Raw genomic sequence first — 25075 nt, forward strand, 5'->3', positions numbered from 1 at the left:
AACAATATTAAAATAATTTCATGACTTATCAGAGTAAAGTGCTCATATAATTATGCAGCAAGGAAACACATTTCTGCTTATTGAAGTTCCTCGTTGCAGAAAATAGTTTTATTTTCGTTTGTCACGCCATAAGGAGTTCCCACTCATCATGTGGCTTGTCAGAAAACCTGGCGACTGATTTTTTTTCTCAAGAACGCCAGACATATCTGACATTGTTAAATACCTTGCTTTGTTTTGTTAAGCGCTGTTCAAAAACACAGCAGATTTCCGCCTCATCAGAATGGTTGGTACATTTGTGCGCCTTAGAAACAAATGTTTGGGCAAGAAAAAATATCGATCAAATGAAAAATAACACAACAGTCTGCAGTCTTTTTGAAATAATGTTAATCCAACTACGGAGTTGAGCTGAGGGAATCCCTCTTTCCTGAACAATTCCTTAATCATTGGAAGCACACATCTGATTTTTTTAAGAAATCCTGGACTCAAATAGAGAAAAAAATATAAGTCCCCAAACCAATTTAAACAATTTACTGAAACTTGAATCTTGTTTTAAACCATTTTATGCAGAAATTTAAGTTAAATTTACACACGATATTAAGTAGGTGTGATTACAGTTTTTAGTATCGCAACAGATAAAAAATGTTTGCAAGTGTGTCCCTTTTGTTTTTTTATTTATTCATCTTGCAGTAATCCATTTTATTATGAAGTGGTAACAGGTCCTGTGTAGAAATGCAGAATATTCCTACAACAGAGTGTCCAGTTGAGGTTATGGCGAAAAAGCTATAATAATAATAATAATAATAATAATAATAATAATAATAATAATAATAATAATAATAAAACTACAAATAACAGGATTTTAATTCATATTATCCAAACATATATTTTTAAACTGTAGCTGTTTCTAAAGAGTACAATGACTTTTAGCAGTGCAACCAATGAGAAACAACAACAAAGTATCAGGGCCCATCAGGAAGAATAAACATCTTCCATAAGTCCAATACTGGGACATTTTATATACACAATAATTAAGGTTTTGCACAGAGAAATGCTAATTAAATCAAGCAAACAATCACACTTATGACTAAAATTGTATGTATGTATTGTGAGAGATTTTATTTCTTTAAATTCTTGCGCCAGGCCGCAGTATTGATTTATATCTTGACGGCTTGTTCTTGCGCCAAACCACAATTGTTTCTTGACAAACGAAAAGCAAAGCAAAAGCCAATTAAAAACAGTCCGATGTTTCTGTAATTGCTGAATCTGCTCCGAAGTTGTCTGACGGGGAGGCAACAGAGGAGGAACCAGGAAAGAGAAAATTCATTCGCTGTCAGAGCAGAATTGCTGACAGTCAGTGGAGTTAGGGATCAGCCCATCCCCTATAAAAAAAGTGAAAGAGAGACAGTAACTCAGCTCAGCCGGGAGTGGAGATCTGACAACAGTGGAGATCTGACAGCAGCTGGGATATCCGAGGTGCACACCGGACAGGAGTCGGACCTTTTGCAGAGATGATGCTTCTCTTCCTGTTGGTTTTAAGTCTGAGCTTGCAATGCCAGACTGATGCTAGTGAGTCCATCTTCTTTCATCTTACTTTACAACACATAGCTTTAAATACAGTCATTATTTAGTTGATCTAAAACTATTTTTCTGTCATTTGTTCTCTTCGTCTGCTAAATTTATCAGAAAGTTGATAGAAATGTCTAAGTTGTGTTCCTCAGTTATGTAATAATTTTTTTTTTTAATTCTGTGATAGGAGTGAAACATAAAATTTCAAAAAGAAAAGTCGGTGTCCACTACCATCAGTATAAAGAGTGACCCAAACAGTAGCCTAAATTAAACATGAGTTTTTCCTCTTTGTTTTTTCATTTCAGGGCTGAGCAGGAGCTTCATCGAAAACAAGGTGGAGACTGCAAAGGCCAGAGTAGACGCGGACTACTTGTACTCCAGACAAATGTAAGAACGCAAACCTGTTCACTTTCTGATTCACATGCTTTTTTCCCCCTCACTATGGGCTCATTTTTCACTGATGTATAAAGTCTTTATAGAAACAGCACAGCCGTGGCAAGAAGAGGGATCTCAGACACGACTTTTTGTCTATTAGCCATTACAAAGTTACAATTCTTTGAAGCCTTAAGCTGAAAAAGTTGAATTTCTTTGATCTTTTTAAAATCAGTATCATAATTTTAATCTATTAAAAATGGTTTTGTGGTTCAGAGGGTTAAGCTGTTGTATAAATTGTTCCAAGCAATGAAAATAGATACGGCATTTGTATTTCAAATAATGTCACTGGAGATTATCTAAATGAACATGTTGATAATTCTGACCTGTCAACACAACAGTTCCCTTGAACGAGTGAGAAGGGATGCTTCCACCCCCTCGGACTTCCTGCGGCTGATGAAGCAGCCTGAAGGTGTGCCCAGACAGGCCGTGAGGGCAGCGGACTACATGGATTACACCGTGGAGCTCATCACCAAGTCTCTGCAACGGCGCCACAAGCGATCCATCAACGCCACAGGTCAGCATCCACGATGTGTTTTTTGTTTTTCAACTTTCCATACAGGTGGCTTCAAGTCGGAGCTAATTTCTTCTCCTCGCCTTTGTTAATTAGATCTGCTCTCCGACGAGGACCTGCAGACCATCGCTGAGCTGACAGGCTGCACTCCACTCCAGCGACCGCCTTCCTGTAACACTATTCCGAATTTGAACCTTTATCGCACTGCAACCAGCGTCTGCAACAATAGGTGAGGCAGCTTTTAACTGGCAGACTTTCAAGTGTTTGCTGTGCTCTCTTGGAGACACATAAGATAAACAGTTTACAATGCTGAATTTATTTCTCTTGTCCAGAGTGAACCCTCGCTGGGGATCATCCAACAGACCCTTGACCCGCTGGCTCCCTGCTCAGTATGAGGATGGCATCTCTAGGCCCAGAGGTTGGACCCCAAGTGAAAATATCAACGGATTCATGCTTCCATTGGTAATACACTTAAGAATATCATCTTAGCTGGTTACAATGTGACGTAAACTTGTATTTGTGTAAGTTCTTTTTACATGATTCTCACTGTGCTCTCTTCTCAGGCCCGGGCAGTGTCCAACCGTATCGTGGCAGCTAACGATATGGTACCGACTGACCCCCTCTACAGCCACATGGTGACAATCTTTGGGCAGTGGACTGACCACGACCTGTCCTTCACCCCCCACTCTCCTGTCATCCGCTCATTCAACGACGGCATTGACTGCGATGACAGCTGTGAAAACACAGAGCCCTGCTTCCCCATCCAGGTCAGTGTTGTTACATTACTCAGGAAAAGACACGTATGAGGGTTCTTCCAAAAGTTCTCTGCCTCACCTGGTAACAAGAGGAGTAACTCCAGTTCTGGGGCACAACTGTTTACCATAACTGTATTTCGTCATGTAGACAGTGATAAAGGACTTTCTAGTATATGGTTATGAACCAAAGTGGGAGTTACACCCCATCTAAAGCACAAACACACGTATACTAAATGCAGTCTGCTTCTTGTCATTCAAACAGATTCCCAGTTTTGACCCCCGCTTTGGCAGGAACTCAAGTGAGTGCATACCTTTCTTCAGGTCAGCACCAGCTTGTGGTTCTGGAGAGACAGGCAGCATCTTTGGCATGAGAAACATCCGTCAGCAGATGAACACCCTCACGGCCTACATGGATGCAGGTCAGGTCTACGGTGCTGATGATGCCAAAGCTCGCTTGCTCCGCAACCTCACGACAGACCAGGGCCTATTGAGGGTCAACACGATGTACACAGACAACGGCCGTGAGCTTCTGCCATTCAGCAGCATGGACCCCAGAATATGTGCCACCCGAGGGCGCATAACTAACGACAGCGATGCAGAGGAGGTGCCCTGTTTTTTGGCAGGTGAGTAGCAACAAATATTCTGACAGCCAATCCTTAAAAGTGTTACAGGTATTCCAAGCAGGGCTGGCATTTTTTTCCCCCACATTTTACATGACTTTTCCAGGTGATTCACGTGTAAATGAGAACATTGCGCTGACTTCTGTACACACCCTCATGCTGCGTGAACACAACAGACTTGTCCGTGCCCTGGCTCAACTCAATCCTCACTGGAACGGAGAGAGACTGTACCAAGAAGCCCGCAAAATCATGGGAGCATATTTTCAGGTTAGATAAGAGATTAGCTACATGATAATAATGCAAATACTGGATTAAAGGATGAGATGGTATGCTCACGTATGTTGCAGTTCACTCAATCCCTTTTTGTCTTTCAGGTTATCACTTACAGAGACTATTTACGCCTGATTGTTGGCCCAGACTTCATTGCCTCGCACCTGTCCACCTACCCTGGGTATAACGAGACTGTGGATTCAAGCATCTCCAATGCGTTTGCCACGGCTGCCTTCCGATTCGCCCACCTCCAGGTTAACGCGTTCATATTCCGTCTGAATGAGACATACCAGGAGCACCCTGAATTCCCCCATGTGATGCTGCACAGAGCTTTCCGAGCACCATGGAGGGTCACCTTTGAAGGTATTGCAAAGAACTTTGATAACTAAAACCTCCACAACCAGACAGTGAATCATCCATCCATCCATTCCCTATACACCGCTTTTTCCTCACTAGGGTCGCGGTGTATAGGGAATCAGTTGATCAAAAATAAATGATCTCGTGTGTTCCTCAGGTGGTTTGGACCCAATCCTGAGAGGGCTGGTAGGCGCGAGGGCCAAGCTGAACACTCAAGATCAGATGATGAGTGATGAGCTGAGGGAAAGGCTGTTTGAGTTCAACAATCATGTGGCACTGGATCTGGCATCACTGAACTTGCAGAGAGGGCGAGACCATGCACTTCCTGGTAATTATTTAGTCTTTATGCCTTCTTTAAGTCTACTATTAAGTTTGTCCACATACAGTAACTTTTGTTGGTTCTGCTGAATGCACACTATCCTCAACTGTCTGTGTTGGGTTTAGGCTACAATGAATGGCGCAAGTTCTGTGGACTGTCACAACCACAAAATCTGTCACAGTTGGCAGAAGTGCTGAACAACACAGACCTGGCCACGAGGCTGCTGGATCTCTATGGCACAACCGACAACATTGATCTGTGGCTGGGAGGTGTGTCTGAGCCGTTTGTCAGAGGAGGAAGAGTTGGACCCCTGTTCGCCTGTCTCATTTCAACACAGTTCCAAAAGATCCGTGAGGGAGACCGGTAAGGAAACAGGAAATTATCCAGCTGGCACTACCAACGATGTGAAGTTAGCTCCGTGAGCCACACATGCAGATTCACAGAATTCAACCTTCAACAAACTGTCCAATTTCAGATTCTGGTGGGAGAATGACGGTGTCTTCACTGAGGCTCAGAGGGAGTCCCTGGCAGAAACATCACTTGCCAGGATCATCTGTGACAACACCGGCATCACTGAAGTACCTGAGAGACCTCTGCTGTTCCGACCTCGAGGCAGTGGTTACACTCAGTGCATGGACATCCAGCCTTTGACCTGAGTCCATGGCAGGAGAACAGTGAGTCATGCTTTGAACTGTGTAAATCAGCGCCAACTTTGAAATTTTGAAAATACTGATTTTTTGCCTTTATTTTTCTGTAGATACCTCACCTGGATCCCTGGAAGCCAAGGTAAATCTAGCATGCCCTGTCCTACAAGCAGTACATATTAAATTGATATACTAGGAATGTTGCTGGAAAACACTGTGATGAGAAGGTTCATTTTGTGTAACTTCAATTCAGTTTTACTTACATAGCACTACTTCACAATGTATGTCATCAAAAGGCTTTTCACAGAGTAAAGTGAAGAACTTACAGAATCATACAGGGAGACCCAACAAATCCAGAGTTTCCTTTGCTTCGCATTCAGCAACACCTTAGTAGAACTTCTTGTAAGTGCATTTTAAAAATACTGATTTTTGCCTTTATTTTTCTGTAGATACCTCACCTGGATCCCCTGGAAGCCAAGGTAAATCTAGCATGCCCTGTCCTACAAGCAGTACATATTAAATTGATATACTAGCGATGTTTCTGGAAAACACTGTGATGAGAAGGTTCATTTTGTGTAACTTCAATTCAGTTTTACTTACATAGCACTACTTCACAACGTATGTCATCAAAAGGCTTTTCACAGAGTAAAGTGAAGAACTTACAGAATCATACAGGGAGACCCAACAAATCCAGAGTTTCCTTTGCTTCGCATTCAGCAACACCTTAGTAGAACTTCTTGTAAGTGCATTTTAAAAATACTGATTTTTGCCTTTATTTTCTGTAGATACCTCACCTGGATCCCCTGGAAGCCAAGGTAAATCTAGCATTCCCTGTCCTACAAGCAGTACATATTAAATTGATATACTAGGAATGTTGCTGGAAAACACTGTGATGAGAAGGTTCATTTTGTGTAACTTCAATTCAGTTTACTTACATAGCACTCCTTCACAACGTATGTCATCAAAAGGCTTTTCACAGAGTAAAGTGAAAAACTTACAAATCATACATGAAATGGAAAACCCATGTAGTAATCCTTATGTAATGTATTTATGTTGAAAATATTTAATAAATTCATTTTTAGTGAAAAAAACGAGAGTTACAGTACATTTAAATAATAATACAAATCTTGGGAATATTCAATACTGTTTAATAGAATTTAATCAACGCAGTCACTAAAAAATGAAGTTTGTCCCAAAGTGTTTGCCGTCCAGCCGACACATGCGCACTGCGCACTGCTCAGCAGCCCTTTCTGCACGATCATCACCTGTCTGCAAGGCCTGTTGTGGCATGTTCTCCTGTGATTTTTCGTCGATTTTCTGGTAAGTACGGAGCTCCAGACACGACATGGTGGAAATAAAATTAAATATAGGCTACAATACACCTTTACCTTCGTCACGAGATAGTACTTCGTTCCTACAAAATGAGTTTAACGTGTGTATAAAGTAGTGATGGTGAAATCGAAGCTTCATGAAGCAATGAACCGCTTTGACACATTTGCTTCAAGAATGACACATTGCTTCGAAGCATTTGACACAACCAGAAGACTGACATCTGCTGGTCCTGTGTCAGAACTGCATCTAAGTTGAAAAAACTGAAAAGCCTCAGGACTGCTTGTCTCACACTGCTTTGTACTTGCAATAAATGTTTTAAAACGTTATATATGTATGTTTGTGTGCATATATGTGTAGTGTGTTTCTATGAATGCACGTGTGTTGTGTATGTGTGAATCTATGAATATGTATCTGTGTGTTATTTAATGCATTTTAATGCAATCTAACTAAATATATACTCTCCCTAACTAGCATATCTCCTCTCAAAAACCCACAATTTGAAGAGTGAATCAGACCCCTATGCCTTTTAAGACCTGGACAGATTGAAATGTCCCACCCTTCAAAGTTCGCGCGAAGCACCGCGACATGCGATGTGATGTAACGAGGCCTCGCTCTCGATAGTCACATGATTGTGGGCGTGCTGAAGCAGGGAGCGAAACACCGGCTGTGTCTGAAATCGCATACTAACGTACTACATACTACATTCTCAATGAGTATATACTGTATACTACGTACTATAAGAATGATTAGAATGCCGACCGTTTCACACTGTAGTATACTACTACGTTTCCCATAATGCATTTCAAACCTCCGACGACAAAAACCGGAAGTACGGCTATCAAATATCTCGGCTGAATGCCGGCTTCAGGTCGATTTTACGCTAACAAACAGTCGCATAATTAATGTGGCAATTTCAAGCCGGCACTCCTCATGCAGTTATTAGCCAGATTATGCGAATCGTTTCAATTGTAGCTGCAGGCTACTGGAGGTAGCTGCTACTTGTTCTGTATGCAAACCTGCTGCAACTAGCTGCTAGCATTCAGTAGCACGTTGTGAGGCGTCTGACAAATTTAAAATGTTGGTCAGAAAACGCCCATTTCTCAAATCTGTGGGGTGATTAGGATGACTACTTAACCACATAAAATAAAATAAAAATCGCCCCGGTCCGGCCACATATCCCGCGGAGGCTTGCGTTTCGGTGGATAGCTCGCAAAGCATTATGGGGCGGTTGAGTATGACTAGTGTGGTCACTGCGCATACTTAAAATTTTTCCAGAAATAGTATACATCCGGGTATTTCTCGCGTACTCAGTCTTTTCATACTATCTAATGTGAACGCACTACATACTTATTTTGACGTCACACTTAGTATGAGTAGTACGTTAGTATGCGATTTCGGAGACAGCCACCATCTCGGAACACTTCTGCTTCAAAGCTCGGCACTGTGTCGAGCAAACTGGCTCGAGCGTAAGGCGTTTTCGTGGCCATGAGGAAGCTAGGTTCCTGGAACACCAGGTGAGAAAATCAAGCGCACCTCCTGGACAGGTAGGGAGCCAAATACCACCAAGAAGGGGCGCTCAATTTGCTTACCTCATGGCTCAGAAACTACTATCTACGATCAGTATTAGTTACACAGTGCGGCTTTTGAATAAAAGTTTCTATTTATGAAAATATATCAAGAATAACAGCGTGCTTATATTTAAGCACCGAAAAGAACTTTTAGAAACGTTGTGACTTTGAGTTTGTGGACAAAAGTGGTAGTGTTTTGCTGGAATGAAGACTGCATTTACTCTGAGCTCGGTTTTTACTGGCTAGCAGCTACCGTAGCGACAACTCGGTGCTAATTCATAGCCTTGCATGCTCCAGATGACCTGTGCCGTCTGCGACGGGGGTCGTCTGGGTAACTTCCCATCACGCCCACCAACAGTGGGGGACTAACGGGTCTGTTGTCCCGGGCTCATTGTGGGGTTGCAGAACTGGGCGGAGGGGCCCGCTGCCCCCGAACGGAGGGAAAGACTTGATACCGGTCATACAGAAGAGGAATAGAGTCACAGTGGAGCGGGAGGGGAACCTAATTTTAGTAATTCTGAATTATGGCCAACAAAAATGACTGTCTCTGAGAGACTACAGTGTGTAGATTGTGAATGTTTATTTCTCTTCCACAGAATCCCTCTGTTGAAAAACGCAGAGAATGCATCCTGAAGGCACTTTGTTTTTACCTCAATGAAAGTCCTGATAACCTCATAAAGGAGTCTCTGGTAAGTTGCAAAATGGTATTACGTGTATGACTCCTTTGGTGAAGCATTTGTTGTTATGGATTTTTAATATAAATATTTATTTAAATCATCAAGTAAATAAACATTTATGATAAAGATCCCTCCTTATGATTATAATGGATTGTGACATAATGTTTACTGGGTGGGAAGTTTACCGAATAAAGATAAAATAATGTAGATCACTGGATCCACATGGGAACATTAGGCTCCGATGTGGATCATTGAGTTCATGTGGCCAGCCTGTGATGTCAGTCAACTATGATGCCAGTCATCTGACATATCGATTATGGATGACTCGAAAGTTAGTCATGCTGTCGGTACAATCACAGACCAATGGACTTCCATCATGAAACTGCATGTAAATACAAAACCCAAAACCAGTGAACCATCCTTGTTTGTGAATGACTGAGCATTTCAGGGAAGCTGCTTTTATACCCAATCATGGCACCCACCTGTTCCCAATTAGACTGTTCACCTGTGGGATGTTCCAAATAAGTGTTTGATGAGCATTCCTGAACTTTCTCAGTCTTTTTTGCCACTTGTGTCAGATGTTTTGAAACATGTTGCAGGCATCAAATTCCAAATGAGCTAATATTTGTAAAAAATAACCAAGTTTACCAGTTTGAATGTTAAGTATCTTGTCTTTGCTGTGTATTCAATTTAATATAGGTTGAAAGGGATTTGCAAATCATTGTATTCTGTTTTTATTTACAATTTGCTAAATGTGTCAACTTCACTGGTTTTGGATTTTGTATTTCAAAAGTATTAAACATATGAAAATAAACAGGGATACTGCTGTACCAAATTGGCAGCGTGCTTACAAAGTTTGGTCCAGCGGTATGCAAAATTACTTCCAGGTTTATAATTAAGAGCTGAAATTATTATTCCCCGCCTCCACGAAGTGGAAAAGGGGGATATAGGTTTGGCCTCCGTCCATCCGTCCGTCCGTGCATCCGTGCGTCCGTCCGTCCGTCCGAGATGAAGGGGACAGCTTTTCTCGGAAACTATTACAGCTGGGATTACGAAATTTAGTGTATAGCTTCACACCATGGATACCTTGATCAAGTTCGAAAATGAGACCTGTGCGATAATATTTAACAGAGTTATGGCCCTTTATCACTATTTTGGATATAGACTCATAGACATCACATGTGGCGGTTGATGTTGATGACCATGTCATGCACTGTTTTCCAAACGCTACTGCTTCACCATACTTTCACCTACAGACTTCATTTTAGTCTTAAAAAAAGCCCCAACTCTCTTCTTTTTAGCCATGTACATATTGTGACGGTGGGATTTATGGTTTTCCATACAGGAGCCTCCAAAAACCCCTAAGTTGAGCAAAAAATCCCATGTTAGAGCATGTTCTCCTCTGGTGCTAGAGTGTGGAGAGGGACAAAATCTGTCCGGTTTTTGTTTACTTAAATCGCCATCCTGGCCAAACGGTACATACTACAAGGACAATCCTTTCACAGACTATAGTAAAGACTCTCTACATTCTGCCTGCACCATGTGATTTTATTGTTGACAATTTTAACAACAGACTGAAGTCAACTCTGGACTCAGTGGCTCCACTTTTAACAAAAACAATCAGAAAGAAACCGATACCCCCATGGAGAAATAATGATAAAATCAATCACTTAAAAAGAAACTGCAGAAGTGCTGAAAGGAGATGGAGGAAATCAAAACTAACAGTTCATCATGAAATCTTACGTCAACAACTCAAAACCTACAATAATGCAGTCAAACAGGAAAGAACTTCTCATTTCTCACAACTCATCACAGAGCATAAAAACAACCCCGGTTCCTCTTCTCCACTTTCAATGTTTTAGCAGGCACTAATTTTAATAAAGCTTTTAAGACACCATCAGACACTCTTTGTGAGAACTTTGCAGATCACTTCAGAACCAAGATCAAGGACATCAGATCCAGCCTTTTATCCCACCAAGTTTACCTGTTAACACATCTGATCTGCTGTCCTTGCCTGAGGAAACCCTGGAGAGTTTTGCCCTGGTTGATGCAAGGACACTTGGTCGAGTTTTCTCCCAAGTAAACCCAACAACCTGCCTTTTAGATCCTATTCCCACACCACTCTTAAAATCATTTTATGAATTCTTTGAGGAACAATTTTTAAACATAATGAACTGCTCTCTTCAGACAGGTGTCTTCCCCACTGCCTTTAAAACGGCGGTGGTGAGGCCCCTCCTGAAGAAGAGCAGTCTAGACCCTAATGTTCTTAATAACTACCGTCCTGTATCCAACTTACCGTTTTTAAGTAAAATTTTAGAAAAACTGGTTCTTAACCAAGTCAGTGACTTTTTAACCAGAATTAACATTTTAGAAACATCAGTCTGGTTTTAGGATGAACCACAGTACAGAGACAGCACTTTTAAAGAGTTTAAATGATATCAGGTGGAATTTAGACAATAAAAAACTAACAGTGTTGGTTCTACTGGATCTAAGTGCCGCTTTTGATACAGTAGACCATCATATCTTATTAAACAGACTCAGACACCTGGTTGGCCTCTCTGGTACTGTGCTTAACTGGTTCAACTCTTATCTTTCAGACCGATGTTTTTATGTAAGTATGGATACGTGTTCCTCAGGAACCCATGAAATTAGGTGTGGGGTTCCCAAGGGTCAATTTTAGGTCCCATTCTTTTTAATCTTTATATGCTTCCTCTTGGGGACGTCATCAGGAGACACGGCATCAGTTTCCATAGCTACGCTGATGATACACAGCTGTACATTGCCGTGTCTCCTGATGACACAGGGCCAATTGATACTCTTTTAAAGTGTATTTTAGACATTAAGTCATGGATGGCAGCGAACTTCCTACAGCTCAACCAGGACAAAACTGAGGTTTTAGTTATAGGTCCTGAAGGTCAGAGAGAGAAACGTTTACCTAAATTACAAGTTTTTAAACCAGCAGAATTTGTAAAAAACCTGGGCGTTATTTTTGACTCTGAGCTGAATTTTATCCCACATATTAAAAACATAACAAAGCTAGGTTTTTATCATCTTAAGAATATAGCCAGAGTCCGCCCATTTCTCTCTCAGGCCAGCATGGAGGTGCTAATGCATGCTTTTATCTCTTCTCGTTTAGACTATTGTAATGCCCTGCTCTCTGGTCTTCCCAAAAAGAGTACTTTTAATCTTCAGCTTTTACAAAACTCAGCCGCACGTGTGCTGACAAGGACCAGGGGGCGGGAGCATATTACACCAGTTTTAAAGTCGCTGCATTGGCTCCCCGTCCGTTTCAGGATCGATGTTAAGGTCCTTTTATTAGTTTTTAAATGTCTTAATGGCCTTGCGCCTTCTTATTTGTCCGATCTCCTTTTAACATACCAACCCTCGCGGACCCTGAGGTCCTCTGGCAGCGGACTCTTAATTATACCACAAGCCAGAACTCGAACACATGGAGAGGCGGCATTTTGCCATTATGGCCCCCGCCTCTGGAATAGCCTGCCGGAGAACCTCAGGACTGCAGAGACTGTCGGTGTTTTTAAAGGAAGGTTAAAGACTTGCCTTTTTAATCAGGCTTTTAACTGATCTTTTAAGCCTTCTTATATTCTGATGTTCTTATCATTCCTTATTTATCATCTTATGTATTTTACGTTTTTTTACTTCCCATTATTTAGTTATTACCACATTTATTTATTTGTTTATTTTATTTCTTTCAACTCCAGTGTTTCCTCAGGGGGGTCCTCCACACTGGGGGCTGTGTCTGGTCTGCTGCTGAGGGTGTTGTCCTCGGGTCTCCTCGGCTCGGCTAGTTGGGGGGCTCCCTACCTCGGTGTGGGGTCCCTGTGTCTGTCGTGGTCGGGGAGTCTGGGTGTCGGCGCCTCCGGTGGGCATGGCCTGGAGCTCCTCCCGGTGTGGACGGCCCCAATGGAGGCGTTTTCCACAATCGTCGGTGCCACGCCATGTCTTCCTACAGCCATTGGTGAGAGAGAGAGAGAGTTTGTGTGTGTGTGTGTGCGTGTGTGTGCGTGTGTGTGCGTGTGTGTGCGCGTGTGTGCGCGTGTGTGCGCGTGTGTGTGCGTGTGTGTGCGTGTGCGTGTGTGTGCAGTTGTGTGCCTATATGGAGGGAGGGCGGGATGGGTATTCTTATTTTTAATGTTTTAAAATGTTGTACAGCACTTTGCGCTGCTTTTTTGTATGAAAAGTGCTTTATAAATAAAGTTTGATTTGATTTGATATGACTCCGACATTGTTCACCTGGCACATTGTTATGTCATGCGCCAGCCCTTAATTGACGTGGGAACCTGAATCGCCCTCCATAAGGCTCAATGCAAATTTATGCCTTGTGCTGCTTCACACACAGCGATTTTAAAACTGCCGTTTCTCGGTCATTTTTCACTCTACAGCAACATTAAACATACCGACCTCTTCCGTGACTCATCCTGCCACTCACCATCCGGTTACTTTTGAGCTAGCATTCACGGTTAGCCCGTAATTAGTGACAGAACGCGACTGCAGCTGACAAGCTGTAAATTGCTGCAGGGGCGGCACTAGGTTTTCAGGACAGGGGGGTCTTAGCCCCCAGGAGATGCACACAATGTGAGTGAACGTTTAATTTTACAGCTAACAATTTAGTGTGTAGCTTCACACCATGGACACCTTGATCAAGTTCGAAAATGAGACCTGTGCGATAATATTTAACAGAGTTATGGCCCTTTATCACTATTTTGGATATAGACTCATAGACATCACATGTGGTGGGGGATATTGATGACCACGTCGTCTTGTTATTTAGAGTATTGTTATTTTTATGAAGTCTGAGCCAAAATGTCATGAACTTGTTTCAGCTTCTGATTCAGAAGTATTTCCTACTTACTGATTTTCCATCATTGTAGTTGACTATATTTGGGGTTTGGACTACTGTTTAACGCCTCAAAACTTTTTGAACTGTTCTGAATATCTTTTTAAAATAGTGTGACAATAAAACAATTTGAGACACTGACTGTTAAAACAGATCTTCACAATACTTTTTTTCTGAATCCCTTTTTTGAGGATGTTGATCCTGATGTGCAGCAGGCAATGAGTGAGCAACTCGACATGGTGGTCTGTGTCATCCAACACGAAGGAGCAGAGCCCACAGATGACCCTGAGGACGTCAGCATTATCATAGAGGGGGTGGAAGTGCTGCAGGGCGTGAAGGACGCGGCAAGTGGTTGCGCACTTCTCCTTGGACTCATCTACTGCCTAAATCTAGCCTAGCCGCGCTAGACAACCCACGGCAACGAATTTAATTCTTTGCTCTGCCAGGGTCGGTCTAGTTACCCTCGGTAAGCCTCGAGGTTGGATGCTCCTAAAACTGGCCGACGAATCACCATGAAGTGTAGAGTCAGAAGGCGGGCGTAACTAAGTGACGACAGAGGCGCGACGATTCTGACAGAAACAACCGGAAACAACCATAGAAACAAGGATAGACAAGAAGATAGCTGCGCACAATAAACAGTTATCTTTCGACTCAGCTTTGGCCACAGCCCTTAAAGGTTTCTGTTAACATGTCTGTAATATACTTGAGCTTCACCCATTGACTGTATAAATAAGGCTTCACCGAACTCCTCAGATTTCCGGCGCTCTTGGAACTACGTCAGCCTATTCGTTGCGCTGATTGGTTGTATACCTACCCAACTGCTGCAGAGTGATTTGAAAGACGACCTTTTAGCCCGCCTCCCTCCCTGTCGAGAGTTCCTAGACCCTTGCGTCTTCAGACCTGGGTCTAGCGCGGCTAGGCTAGCCTAAATCTGGAATACCCCAGAAACCTCAGGTACACCTTTGAATTCATTCAGAAGGTGCTGATGGACATGGATGGACAGAAACTGTCACAGAAGGTACAGGTCCTCAAAGGTAAATTATATGAGTAAGGCAAAGGAGTTTGCCATGTGCTTGCACCAGTAGTGCCTATGACTGCTACCAGTTGGACTGAAGTTGAATACAATCACACACTGAAGTTATAGTGTTTTCAGTAGTATGTGGTGGAGGCTGGAACAGCAGTTTCAACATGTATATTGGGTTTGAGTTCCAGAACAACACATCCTCATCACAGATGATCAAGCAGGGCTTCTTGTTCGATTGCAACAGCCATCGGTTTCCTAGCCTGTAAATAGCTTGTCTAGACATCAGCACTGTTCCAATAGAAGTCTATCGAAATATGACATTGTCGGATAGAAGTATATGTTATGGCGGGTGTCAGTGTGACAAATGACTCCTGTGTATTATGAAGTTTACAAGTTTGTAACCTGTTCTGGTGACTCATTGTGCCCGAACACCTCACTGGCGTTTATTATGTGTTTAATGAGTGTGTTACCTGTTCTGGTGGCTCATTGTTGCCCAACACCTCGCTGATACACTTTATTTTTTTAAGTTTGTAACCTGTTCTGGTGGGTCATTGGTCCCCAATACCTCACTGTGCACTGTTTTAATGTTAATTTTTATAGTTAGACAGCCACAGAGGCAGACAGGCACTCAATCTAAGTACATAAGGCCTGTGTTTGGCACATGCCATTTTTCAGTTTGATTACATATGGCTATTTTCCACAGGCAGACACAGAGACACAGAGTTAGACAGACATGGACAGACACAGAGACACAGACAGACACAGGTAGAAAGACAGATGTACAAAAGCAGACAGATACATAGGCCAACATACACAGAGACACAGGCAGAGACACAGGCAGACATACATGCAGACAGAGACACAGAGTTAGACACAGGCAGACATACATACATACATGCAGACAGAGACACAGAGTTAGACACAGGCAGACATACATGCAGACAGAGACACAGAGTTAGACACAGGCAGATACAGTGTGTCTGTCTGCCTACACACAGGCAGACAGATACACAGGCAGACATACACAGAAAGACACAGACAGACACACTCAAAGCACTTGGGACCTGTGTTTGGCACATTTGGCACTTGCCACTTTCTTGCCTGTTTTTTGAATTTGATTTAAATAAATAAAACATGAGTAACGTAAATTGACATGCGTGGTATTTATTGAGGTCCTCCAATGTTTATTAAATTCAACACAATGATGATTAATACCATAAATTCAATGTAATGTTTAATAAATTCAACATAATGATTTTTACTAAATTAAACATAATGATATTTGGTAAATGCAATGTGTTAAATAAATTCAACATAATGATGTTTAGGCAATTAAACCTAACGGCATGTAGTAAATTCAGTGTGCTTAATAAATTCAACATAATGATATTTAGTAAATTAAACATAACGATATTTAGTAAATTGGGTGTGTTTAATAAATTGAACATAATGATGTTTAGTAAATTTAACAACAACATTTAGTAAATTCACCATGTTTATTAAATTCAGTGAAATGGTATATAGTAAATTCAATGTGTTTAACTGATTCAATGTAATGAGGTATACTAAATTAAACGTAACAATATTGAGTAAATTCAACATGTTTAATAAATTCAACTTAAATGTGTGATGTGGCACTTAATTAAGAAGGTTTGCTAAAATCTAGTCATCTCGTATTTTTAAAATTTAAATAAAAAAGTTTTGTGGGACCGGTTGACGTTATCTTATTATTTAAATCCAATGTTCTGTTTTTTTTGAGTGAGGGAAATCCAACAAATCCAGAATTTCCTTTGCTTCGCATTCAGCAACACTTTACTTCTTGTAAGTGCATTTTAAAAATACAGATTTTTCCCTTTGATATTTTTCCCTAAACAGGCCCTCCTGTATGGAGTAAGATTACTGTCAAAAGTATTCATTCACGATTCTAACCATTCGTATTCGTAATGTTAAACATTTGTATGTTAATAAAAAATTTGTACACAAAGTTCTGCTGTCATATGCATGAGTTTGATAAATTAAGGGTTAGGATTGTTTTTACGAGTATGAACCTAAAAGTTGTGAGTGCAACTCTAATTTCTACGACTACGAAGTCTTCCCTGTGAGGACGAATTCAAGTTTATGGGTACGAGTAGAAAAATACTGGAATGACGTCACATAGGTCACAGGGGAAGGTAATCGAACACCGATTGCTTCAAACGTGCATGCGCCATTTATAAAGAGTAGATGTCGGGTGGACCCGGTGGACCTACCGGGGCAGGTGACGCCTCACAGGTCAAGTAAATAACACATCCAACTTCTTGTAATTTATTTATTTCATGAAACTGTACTGTTTTAATTGATATACAGTTTATGGACGAAAGACGGTACTGCTTAGCTTGCACGCTAACGAGCCGGGCCGGTGACACATTAGTCTTCTAATGCAAGGAGGCTAATGAGGAGGCTAAGGAGGCTTAATAACAAAACAAACATAATTTGAGATTATGAATCGTGGCAATTGGCGTATGAATCAGCCCATTGTACAGCCTAAATTGCTGTAAATTAAGTCCAGTTTTAGTTCTTTGCAAACTCAGACACGTGCATTAGTTTAGTTTACAATGAATCTGGCGGAGTTCGGTGAAGTTGGAAAGATATTCACAGATTCGGACTTCCGGCATCAATAACTCATGAGATATATGTTGTCAAAACATGAACGATGCCTCTTTCAAATCGTTGTAAGGTAGACAATGTGCTACAAGGCCAATTTTATCAAAAGTCGCTGTATTTCAAGCTACAGAAATAACATTGGCGTCTATGAGCAGCCGGCGGTGCAACGAGTGAACAGGGACATAAAACATAAAAATTCCTTAAAATTCAGATTTTTAATTTAGCGCCAAAGCAAGAGTTGTAGTTTGACCAGCAAGAGCCCATTCATGGCTCCAGTGATTTTAGTGGCTCTACAGGGTACAAGAGTAAAGTTATTGAATAAATGTGTAGTGTCTCTTTTCGCTGTTGCAGCGGTTTTGCTATTTGCAGACGGTCCCTGTTCACTCGTTGCACCGCCGGCTGCTCATAGACGCCAATGTTATTTCTGTAGCTTGAAAGACAGCGACTTTTGATAAAATTGGCCTTGTAGCACATTGTCTACCTTACAACGATTTGAAAGAGGCATCGTTCATGTTTTGACAACATATATCTCATGAGTTATTGATGCCGGAAGTCCGAATCTGTGAATATCTTTCCAACTTCACCGAACTCCGCCAGATTCATTGTAAACTAAACTAATGCACGTGTCTGAGTTTGCAAAGAACTAAAACTGGACTTAATTTACAGCAATTTAGGCTGTACAATGGGCTGATTCATACGCCAATTGCCACGATTCATAATCTCAAATTATGTTTGTTTTGTTATTAAGCCTCCTTAGCCTCCTCATTAGCCTCCTTGCATTAGAAGACTAATGTGTCACCGGCCCGGCTCGTTAGCGTGCAAGCTAAGCAGTACCGTCTTTCGTCCATAAACTGTATATCAATTAAAACAGTACAGTTTCATGAAATAAATAAATTACAAGAAGTTGGATGTGTTATTTACTTGACCTGTGAGGCGTCACCTGCCCCGGTAGGTCCACCGGGTCCACCCGACATCTACTCTTTATAAATGGCGCATGCACGTTTGAAGCAATCGGTGTTCGATTACCTTCCCCTGTGACCTATGTGACGTCATTCCAGTATTTTTCTACTCGTACCCATAAACTTGAATTCGTCCTCACAGGGAAGACTTCGTAGTCGTAGAAATTAGAGTTGCACTCACAACTTTTAGGTTCATACTCGTAAAAACAATCCTAACCCTTAATTTATCAAACTCATGCATATGACAGCAGAACTTTGTGTACAAATTTTTTATTAACATACAAATGTTTAACATTACGAATACGAATGGTTAGAATCGTGAATGAATACTTTTGACAGTAATCTTACTCCATACTCCTGGACCCAGAGGACCTACAGGTAAATCATATTTCTGACAATATTATTCATGAATATTAAAACTGATATACTAAAAACATATTGAAATACTGTAATGGGAACATTCTTTTAAAATATTTACTCTCGCCTTTTGGCACAGGACCCATAGGACCACCTGGCCCCAGAGGACCTCCCGGCCCCCCTGGACCTTCTTCCAGCACGCACAAAGTGGCCTTCTCTATGCGACTGATAAACAACTACCCCAAATCTGGTCAACCCATTGTCTTCACCCAGGAAGCCTTCAATGAACAGAAGTCCTACAACAATAAAACTGGGTATTTTATCTGTGAGTACCCAGGTGTTTATGAGTTTACATTCTACTGTAGGATCAGCCAATATGGCGCTAAATTGGATCTGATGCTTAACAATACCCGGGTTGTGCATTCGTATACCACCCGGCAAAGAGGTTTCCTCACAGCCAGTGGAGGCATCATCCTTAAGCTTGCGAAGGGAGACAAAGTCTGGCTGGTGGCTCACCATAGAGGTAACGGTCTTCTCAAAGACAGTGTTTTCAATGGGCATCTTCTCTTTGAATAGAGCTGCTCTGCCTGCTGCCCCACAACACTCAAAACCCTGCAAGAAATCAGTAGTTTTGTCCACTTCATTCTATTTATCACAACTCTTAGATGCTTCCAACCCTTCTTTTGTAGTTTGCTACTGTCAGAAGCCCATAGATTGAGAGTTACCTCACTCCAAAGCAACATCTGTCTTAAAATGGAATTCTACTTTTGCTGTGAACCTTGCTGAAAAAAAGCACAATATTGTATACCATATGACTTTGCTTTACTGTTTTAAAGCTTTGTATTGAATGAAGGCACACACATAATTGCACAAATGTACAAGAAACGGGAAGGATAACTGATTATACATATTTAATGAAGTACAAAAAACAATGTGAACATTTAAAAAAATAATTTGGTATATTTTCTTTTGAATTAATCATTTTATTGTATTTTGCACACTTTTACAAATGGTTGCTTTACAGCTTTTGTTTGACAAATGAATGTAAATCATCAGGTAAGCCTTGCATAAGAAGAAATTGAGTTAGAGCTACAACTTTAAACTGATTCTTTTTGATCAAACTTTTGTTTGAGTGTATAATTTTAAGTCCTTTTAAGTTTGAAAGTAATACATACATGTTGCATATTAATCTCTGACTGTGGATTATGGTACAGAACTCTGTTTTAGGAGATAAAGCCATTTGTTTGGCAACTTAGAAAACCCTCAGCTGTCAGTGCGTTCCTAACCAGACCAGTAGATGGCACTGATATACCAGTTTTTAAGGGAGGAAAGGCAGACACAAGAACAACCACCTTTGGATTAATTTCAGTCACTGCACTACACACAGGACATAATACTTGCTGTTCAGTTAAAGTGTTGATTTTTAATTAATTCCATGCAAAAAATGTGATAAAATAAAATTGATTGAACCCTTACATACTTGCATTGTTGTACTTTGTGACAGATTCAGTGAAACTAAAACTAATAATCAAGTTGGTTTATCATTTTGAGTTAAATTAAGAGAGTGTATTTTAGGAGAACATTCATTTAGATCGCATTGCTATATTATGTTTTTAAGAATGCTATTTTCACTTTAAAAACTTCATATTTAGTGTAAATGTACTGCTGGGAGAACTCCTGTTCAGTACTTTGTGAGTTCTTATTTTTTCTCAGCAGGAATGTATACATGCAAAGTTTCTGCTAAAATGATAATGCATCCTGTAGACAATAAAACTATAATACCATTAAGAGATGTTCAAGAACAAACAACAATTACAATATGGCATAGAGAAGCCAGCTAAAAAACAGGTAAAGAGATACATAAGGACCTGAATTAGGATGTGTTTACCTTCAGTACATTAATGTTCTGACAGTCCACAGTCTACTATGACTTGTTATATTGTAATGAATTCAGGCTAAGGTCTTCATCATTTGGAAGTAAGATAGTTTTGTCATATTCAGCATCACGTTATAATAATCCTACAGGTCCCATAGTGCAGTTGCATATCATTTATATATATTATTTATCACTTGTCCTTTCATTTAGACAGGCTTCAGTAATTCATCTTTTAACAATAAGTTTCAGTTGTTTAAAGTAACTCCTAAGACTCATCAAGTTACTAAAACAGTAATCATATATAGCTGGGCTTTATGTAGTCCAGTTTCAGGGCCTTATTCTTGTGCATTCTGGTTCACTGAAGACCAAGTTTTTGCTTTCTCAATTGAGTGTGTTAAACTTTCAGTTCATGCTTGACAGATCTGAACACTGTAACACCATTTTTGGTGTCATTTATATCTTTGTGGGCTGGGCACTTGTATGTGCACAATACAACAAATACAGTAATAACAAAGTAAGTAAGTGGGACACTGAAATCACTGAAAGTGCAGGACCATAAATGCAGCACCTGTGATTTTTATGGTATCTCAGGTTATGGTATCTGCAGTGAAGGTGAAAAGTTTAAAATAATGTGCCGAGCAGATGTTAAACTGCACTGATATTATAGAACCAATTTAGCAGAAAACTCAAACGTCTCATTTCATGAAACAGGCAGCCTACAGTAATAAGGAGCCTTCTTGTGTTGTTCAGATCAGAACGTTAAACTTCTGTCTCAGTTTTAGCACAATAATGGACCCTGTAAGGTTTTCTGTGTTTTCGACCTGATGTGGGCCTATTTTTATCTGTGGACGTTTTTGTATTTGTTCGTACTAAACACACCATAAAATGTTTCTTTGAGCTGCAGTGAAGGACTGTTTTGAATGAATCTCATTTATCTTTCTGGCACTTTGGATTATCTCAGCTTGAAATTACAGTTTGTCATTTTAAAGGGGGAAACGGACTTTTCTCCTTTAGCATTGCGCATCTGACCTCCATGTTTCTTTAGTATTTTTCTGATGCACCTCAACTGCATTTTACTTACTGTTGGACTACAGAGTAAACAAAAGAAAGAAGTCTAATGACAAATCATGTTTTTCACTTTTACTATAGGGCAAAACAAATACTTAAATTGCAAAAAAAACCTTAAAGCTGAATTTCCTTTAACTCAAATTGCAACAATGCAAACTGTTTTTAACTGATTTAAGTGCATCTCACTGGAATTAGTGGCACTACTTCGACTTACTTAATTTGAATGAAGACATTTTTTGCTGCATGTCAGCTATTGAAGCAATTCATTCAAGTCGATCCAACATTTTTTTTTTCTCTTAAGTGTGTTTCTTTCTTTAAGGAAACATTCAAACTCCAAATTTGCAACAGAGGACGTGGGTACTTGGAGAGTGTGTTCCAAAAGGTTTAGCAGATGATGGTTTGTGATATAAAGAAATGAGGCTGGAGGGGATCACCCGGCTTTAATTGCAGATGCCTCCGCTCCCCGGGGGACCTGCAGCGGTGCCTAAATAAGTAAACAAAAACGTGCGCAATATATGGCGATCGATTGGAGACGTGGTGGGTCGCATTAGCTCTGTTGTTTCCTTCACAGTGGAGAGAGGACGGACGGGAACCAGCTGCTGCGTCCCCAGCACCCCCCTACCCCCACACACCCCTACCCCCCCACACACACACACACACACACACACACACACACACACACACACACACACACACACACACACACACACACACACACACACACACACACACACACGCCACGCCCCCTCCTGACCTCCGTGGACACCGTCCCATCCACACAGAGTGGCTCCGGGTGTCCCACGGGAGCAGGGGAATGCTGGAGAGGACGAGCGGCACACGATACCCCATTGTTTGGTTTTTGCAGTCACTGATCCCCCCCCCCCTCCCTGAAACACACGGGCTGACCGTCTCAGCGGGTTAAATTGATTAGAAAGACGTTTGTGGTTGGACTAATCCCCCATTTTCGCCCCGGCTCTCCGCTTCACCAAATTAAAAAGAGAGAGAGAGAGACAGCCACACATTTAGACAGCAAGTCTTGCGGGTTGGGATAATCCCGCCGGAGCCCTGCGCACCTGTGGGGCTGAACAGGAGAGACGAGTCTGCGCGCAACGTGACGATCAACTGCACAAATCAGAGCAAGATTTTCTGTTAATTTGCACACTATTTCTACTTGTATTAAAATCCAGCAAACTTAGGCCACGCAGCAGTGCCCTTTATGCGGAATGAAAGTAGTGCCCATGTGGAAGGTGCGTAAAGGTGAAGAATTAACTGCTATCAGGCTTCTAAAAAGACACAACAATTCAGGTGCTTTTTGGTAAAGAAGTTGGATACCAATAAATAGATAAAAAGGAAATGTAATTAAATTGAGTAAACAAAATCAGACTTTACAAAAAGAGTCCAATTGACAGTTATAACATGCAGTTCGTGTTGCCAAATGGAAGAAATTGAGACATCAGTGTCTCTGAGAGACTGAACAAACACAGAGGACTGTACAGCTGCTGATCATTGCACTTCATCTTCCTGTCGCTTTTGTTTTCTTTTCGTCCAACATGCCAGTGCTTTAACTGGGCTTTTTGTTTGTGGTTTTGTGATGAAATTTGGGTTTTGTCTACTAATCAAGTAGGTTTATCATTTTGAGTTAAAGACTGGTAACAGAGTGACACCGCTGCTGAAACGCCCACTGGTGAAAAACTGACCATTAGGATTAACCAACCACTTTGTGCAAAAGATTTCCACATGATGATGGCATTTCTGATGGTGGCAGCTGAGCAACTGTTGTGTTTCAGTTTATTTCTAAAGTTTTAACTTAATCTTTTCTCTTTGTGGTTCCTTTAGGTTTGCAAAGGCACCATCACAAAAAAAATACATTTCCTGCACTTAACCAAAAACTCCTAGTCGACTAAATGCACTTAAACACCGAAGTGGCTGCAGTTTTAATGGGCCAGAAACATCAGGCTAAATACATACAGGCAACGTACCCAAAAGAGCGCATCTATGTTTGTTTGTTTTGCACTGAACTGACTGACTGAAGGAATTCTATGAAAGTATGTGTCATCATGTATGGATTTTCCATGGTTTGGGGGTTAAGCAGAGCTGTCAGTCACGTTAGGAGAAGTGTGTGAGGGACACGGCGATAGGGCGGAGACTCGGCAGCAGGATTCCCCAAGACTGCTCTCATAATTGGGGGAACATCTGACTTTGTCCCGCGCTGGCAGATGGTGGGTTGAGGCGGGATCCAAAGGGGGGAGATTTACATTCATTGTCCAGGCGCACAAACTCCACACAGAGACAATAGTCTCAGTAAGGGGCAAGAAAACCAGGATTGGGAGAAAGAAACTTTCCTTTTCAAAGCCAGACGAATGGGAGCGGAAATTAATTTTTAGTCTGGGAAAAATGCCCTAAAACATGACACATGCTGCTTTTATTGAGTCTAAGCAATTAAAATTATACTCTTATAAATAATATTACAACATTTAAAGAAAAATAGAATATATAGTCTATGAGATGGAGAGTTTGTGAATTTACAATATTGTCTAAAATTAGTAGAAACTGTCTTTCGATGAGCTCGGATTGTTTTATATAAACCTGGAGTCAACAAATTATCCAAATCAGCAGCAAATGAAACTTTAAAAGATCACTTTTATATCCAAGCAGAGCACTTATCCATAGAGATCACAATGAAGTTTAAATAAACTATTTCCTTGTTAGCGTTGGTCTATGCACGGCTGATTCCACTACTAGTGTGCGTTGGGTAACACAGTCTGTTGTATTGATTAAGAACTCATTTCGGGCACTGTCAGGCTGCGGTCCAAACGCCAATCAGAGCGCAGCCTTGTCTGCTGCTGGCGGAGATTGATGGACCAACCAGACGGCCATTGTTGCGGCTGACACTGATGCGATGCGTCCTCAGCGGAATGACTGCGTTCAAAGGAGCAGACGGTGGAGCTGCTGAATGCGCGCCTGTCGAGAGCGCACTTGTGTTAAATGTTGACTTGAATGAATAGTCCAAACAGGATTTGCTGTACGGGCTATTCAGGGCAGGAGCTGCGCAGCATGTGGAGCAAAAAAAAAAACATTAAAATCTGCGTCCAAATTTGAACAAGTAGCTTCAATAAAACACAAAAACATCCAGACAATCTGAGCATTTAGAAAGCTTTTATTGAAGCTGTTCATAATTCTGAGGTTGTATAAAACGAATAATGCTGATTGCACCCTCCACTCCAGCTCCAACACAAAGG

At 41.1% G+C, this 25075-nt stretch overlaps 2 protein-coding genes across 10 annotated transcripts in view; both read left to right on the plus strand.

Moving 5' to 3' along the window:
* The window catches only part of LOC127534645 (eosinophil peroxidase-like), a 96171-nt gene extending 75804 nt beyond the window's left edge, over nucleotides 1–20367 (plus strand). For 8 of the 9 annotated variants that reach the window (XM_051950380.1, XM_051950376.1, XM_051950375.1 and 5 more), the window contains one exon: nucleotides 19032–20367. In XM_051950380.1, coding sequence (XP_051806340.1) covers nucleotides 19032–19468 — 437 coding nt within the window. In that variant the 3' untranslated portion in view covers nucleotides 19469–20367. Of the gene's footprint in view, nucleotides 1–5926; nucleotides 5957–6262; nucleotides 6293–6675; nucleotides 6798–8973; nucleotides 9032–19031 lie in introns of those variants that run through there. The other variant, XM_051950387.1, reaches the window with a different exon arrangement.
* Nucleotides 1226–5789, plus strand: LOC110945416 (myeloperoxidase-like). The gene is given in 14 exon segments (XM_051951088.1): nucleotides 1226–1566; nucleotides 1872–1953; nucleotides 2340–2515; nucleotides 2609–2741; nucleotides 2845–2974; nucleotides 3076–3279; nucleotides 3530–3890; nucleotides 3994–4154; nucleotides 4262–4520; nucleotides 4672–4842; nucleotides 4959–5196; nucleotides 5309–5415; nucleotides 5418–5507; nucleotides 5785–5789. Coding segments are annotated over 14 exon segments (2175 nt in total). The 5' UTR covers nucleotides 1226–1508.
* Nucleotides 20368–25075: the final 4708 nt, after the last annotated feature.

The sequence above is a fragment of the Acanthochromis polyacanthus genome, chromosome 7 (assembly GCF_021347895.1).
Source record: "Acanthochromis polyacanthus isolate Apoly-LR-REF ecotype Palm Island chromosome 7, KAUST_Apoly_ChrSc, whole genome shotgun sequence".
NCBI lineage: Eukaryota > Metazoa > Chordata > Actinopteri > Pomacentridae > Acanthochromis > Acanthochromis polyacanthus.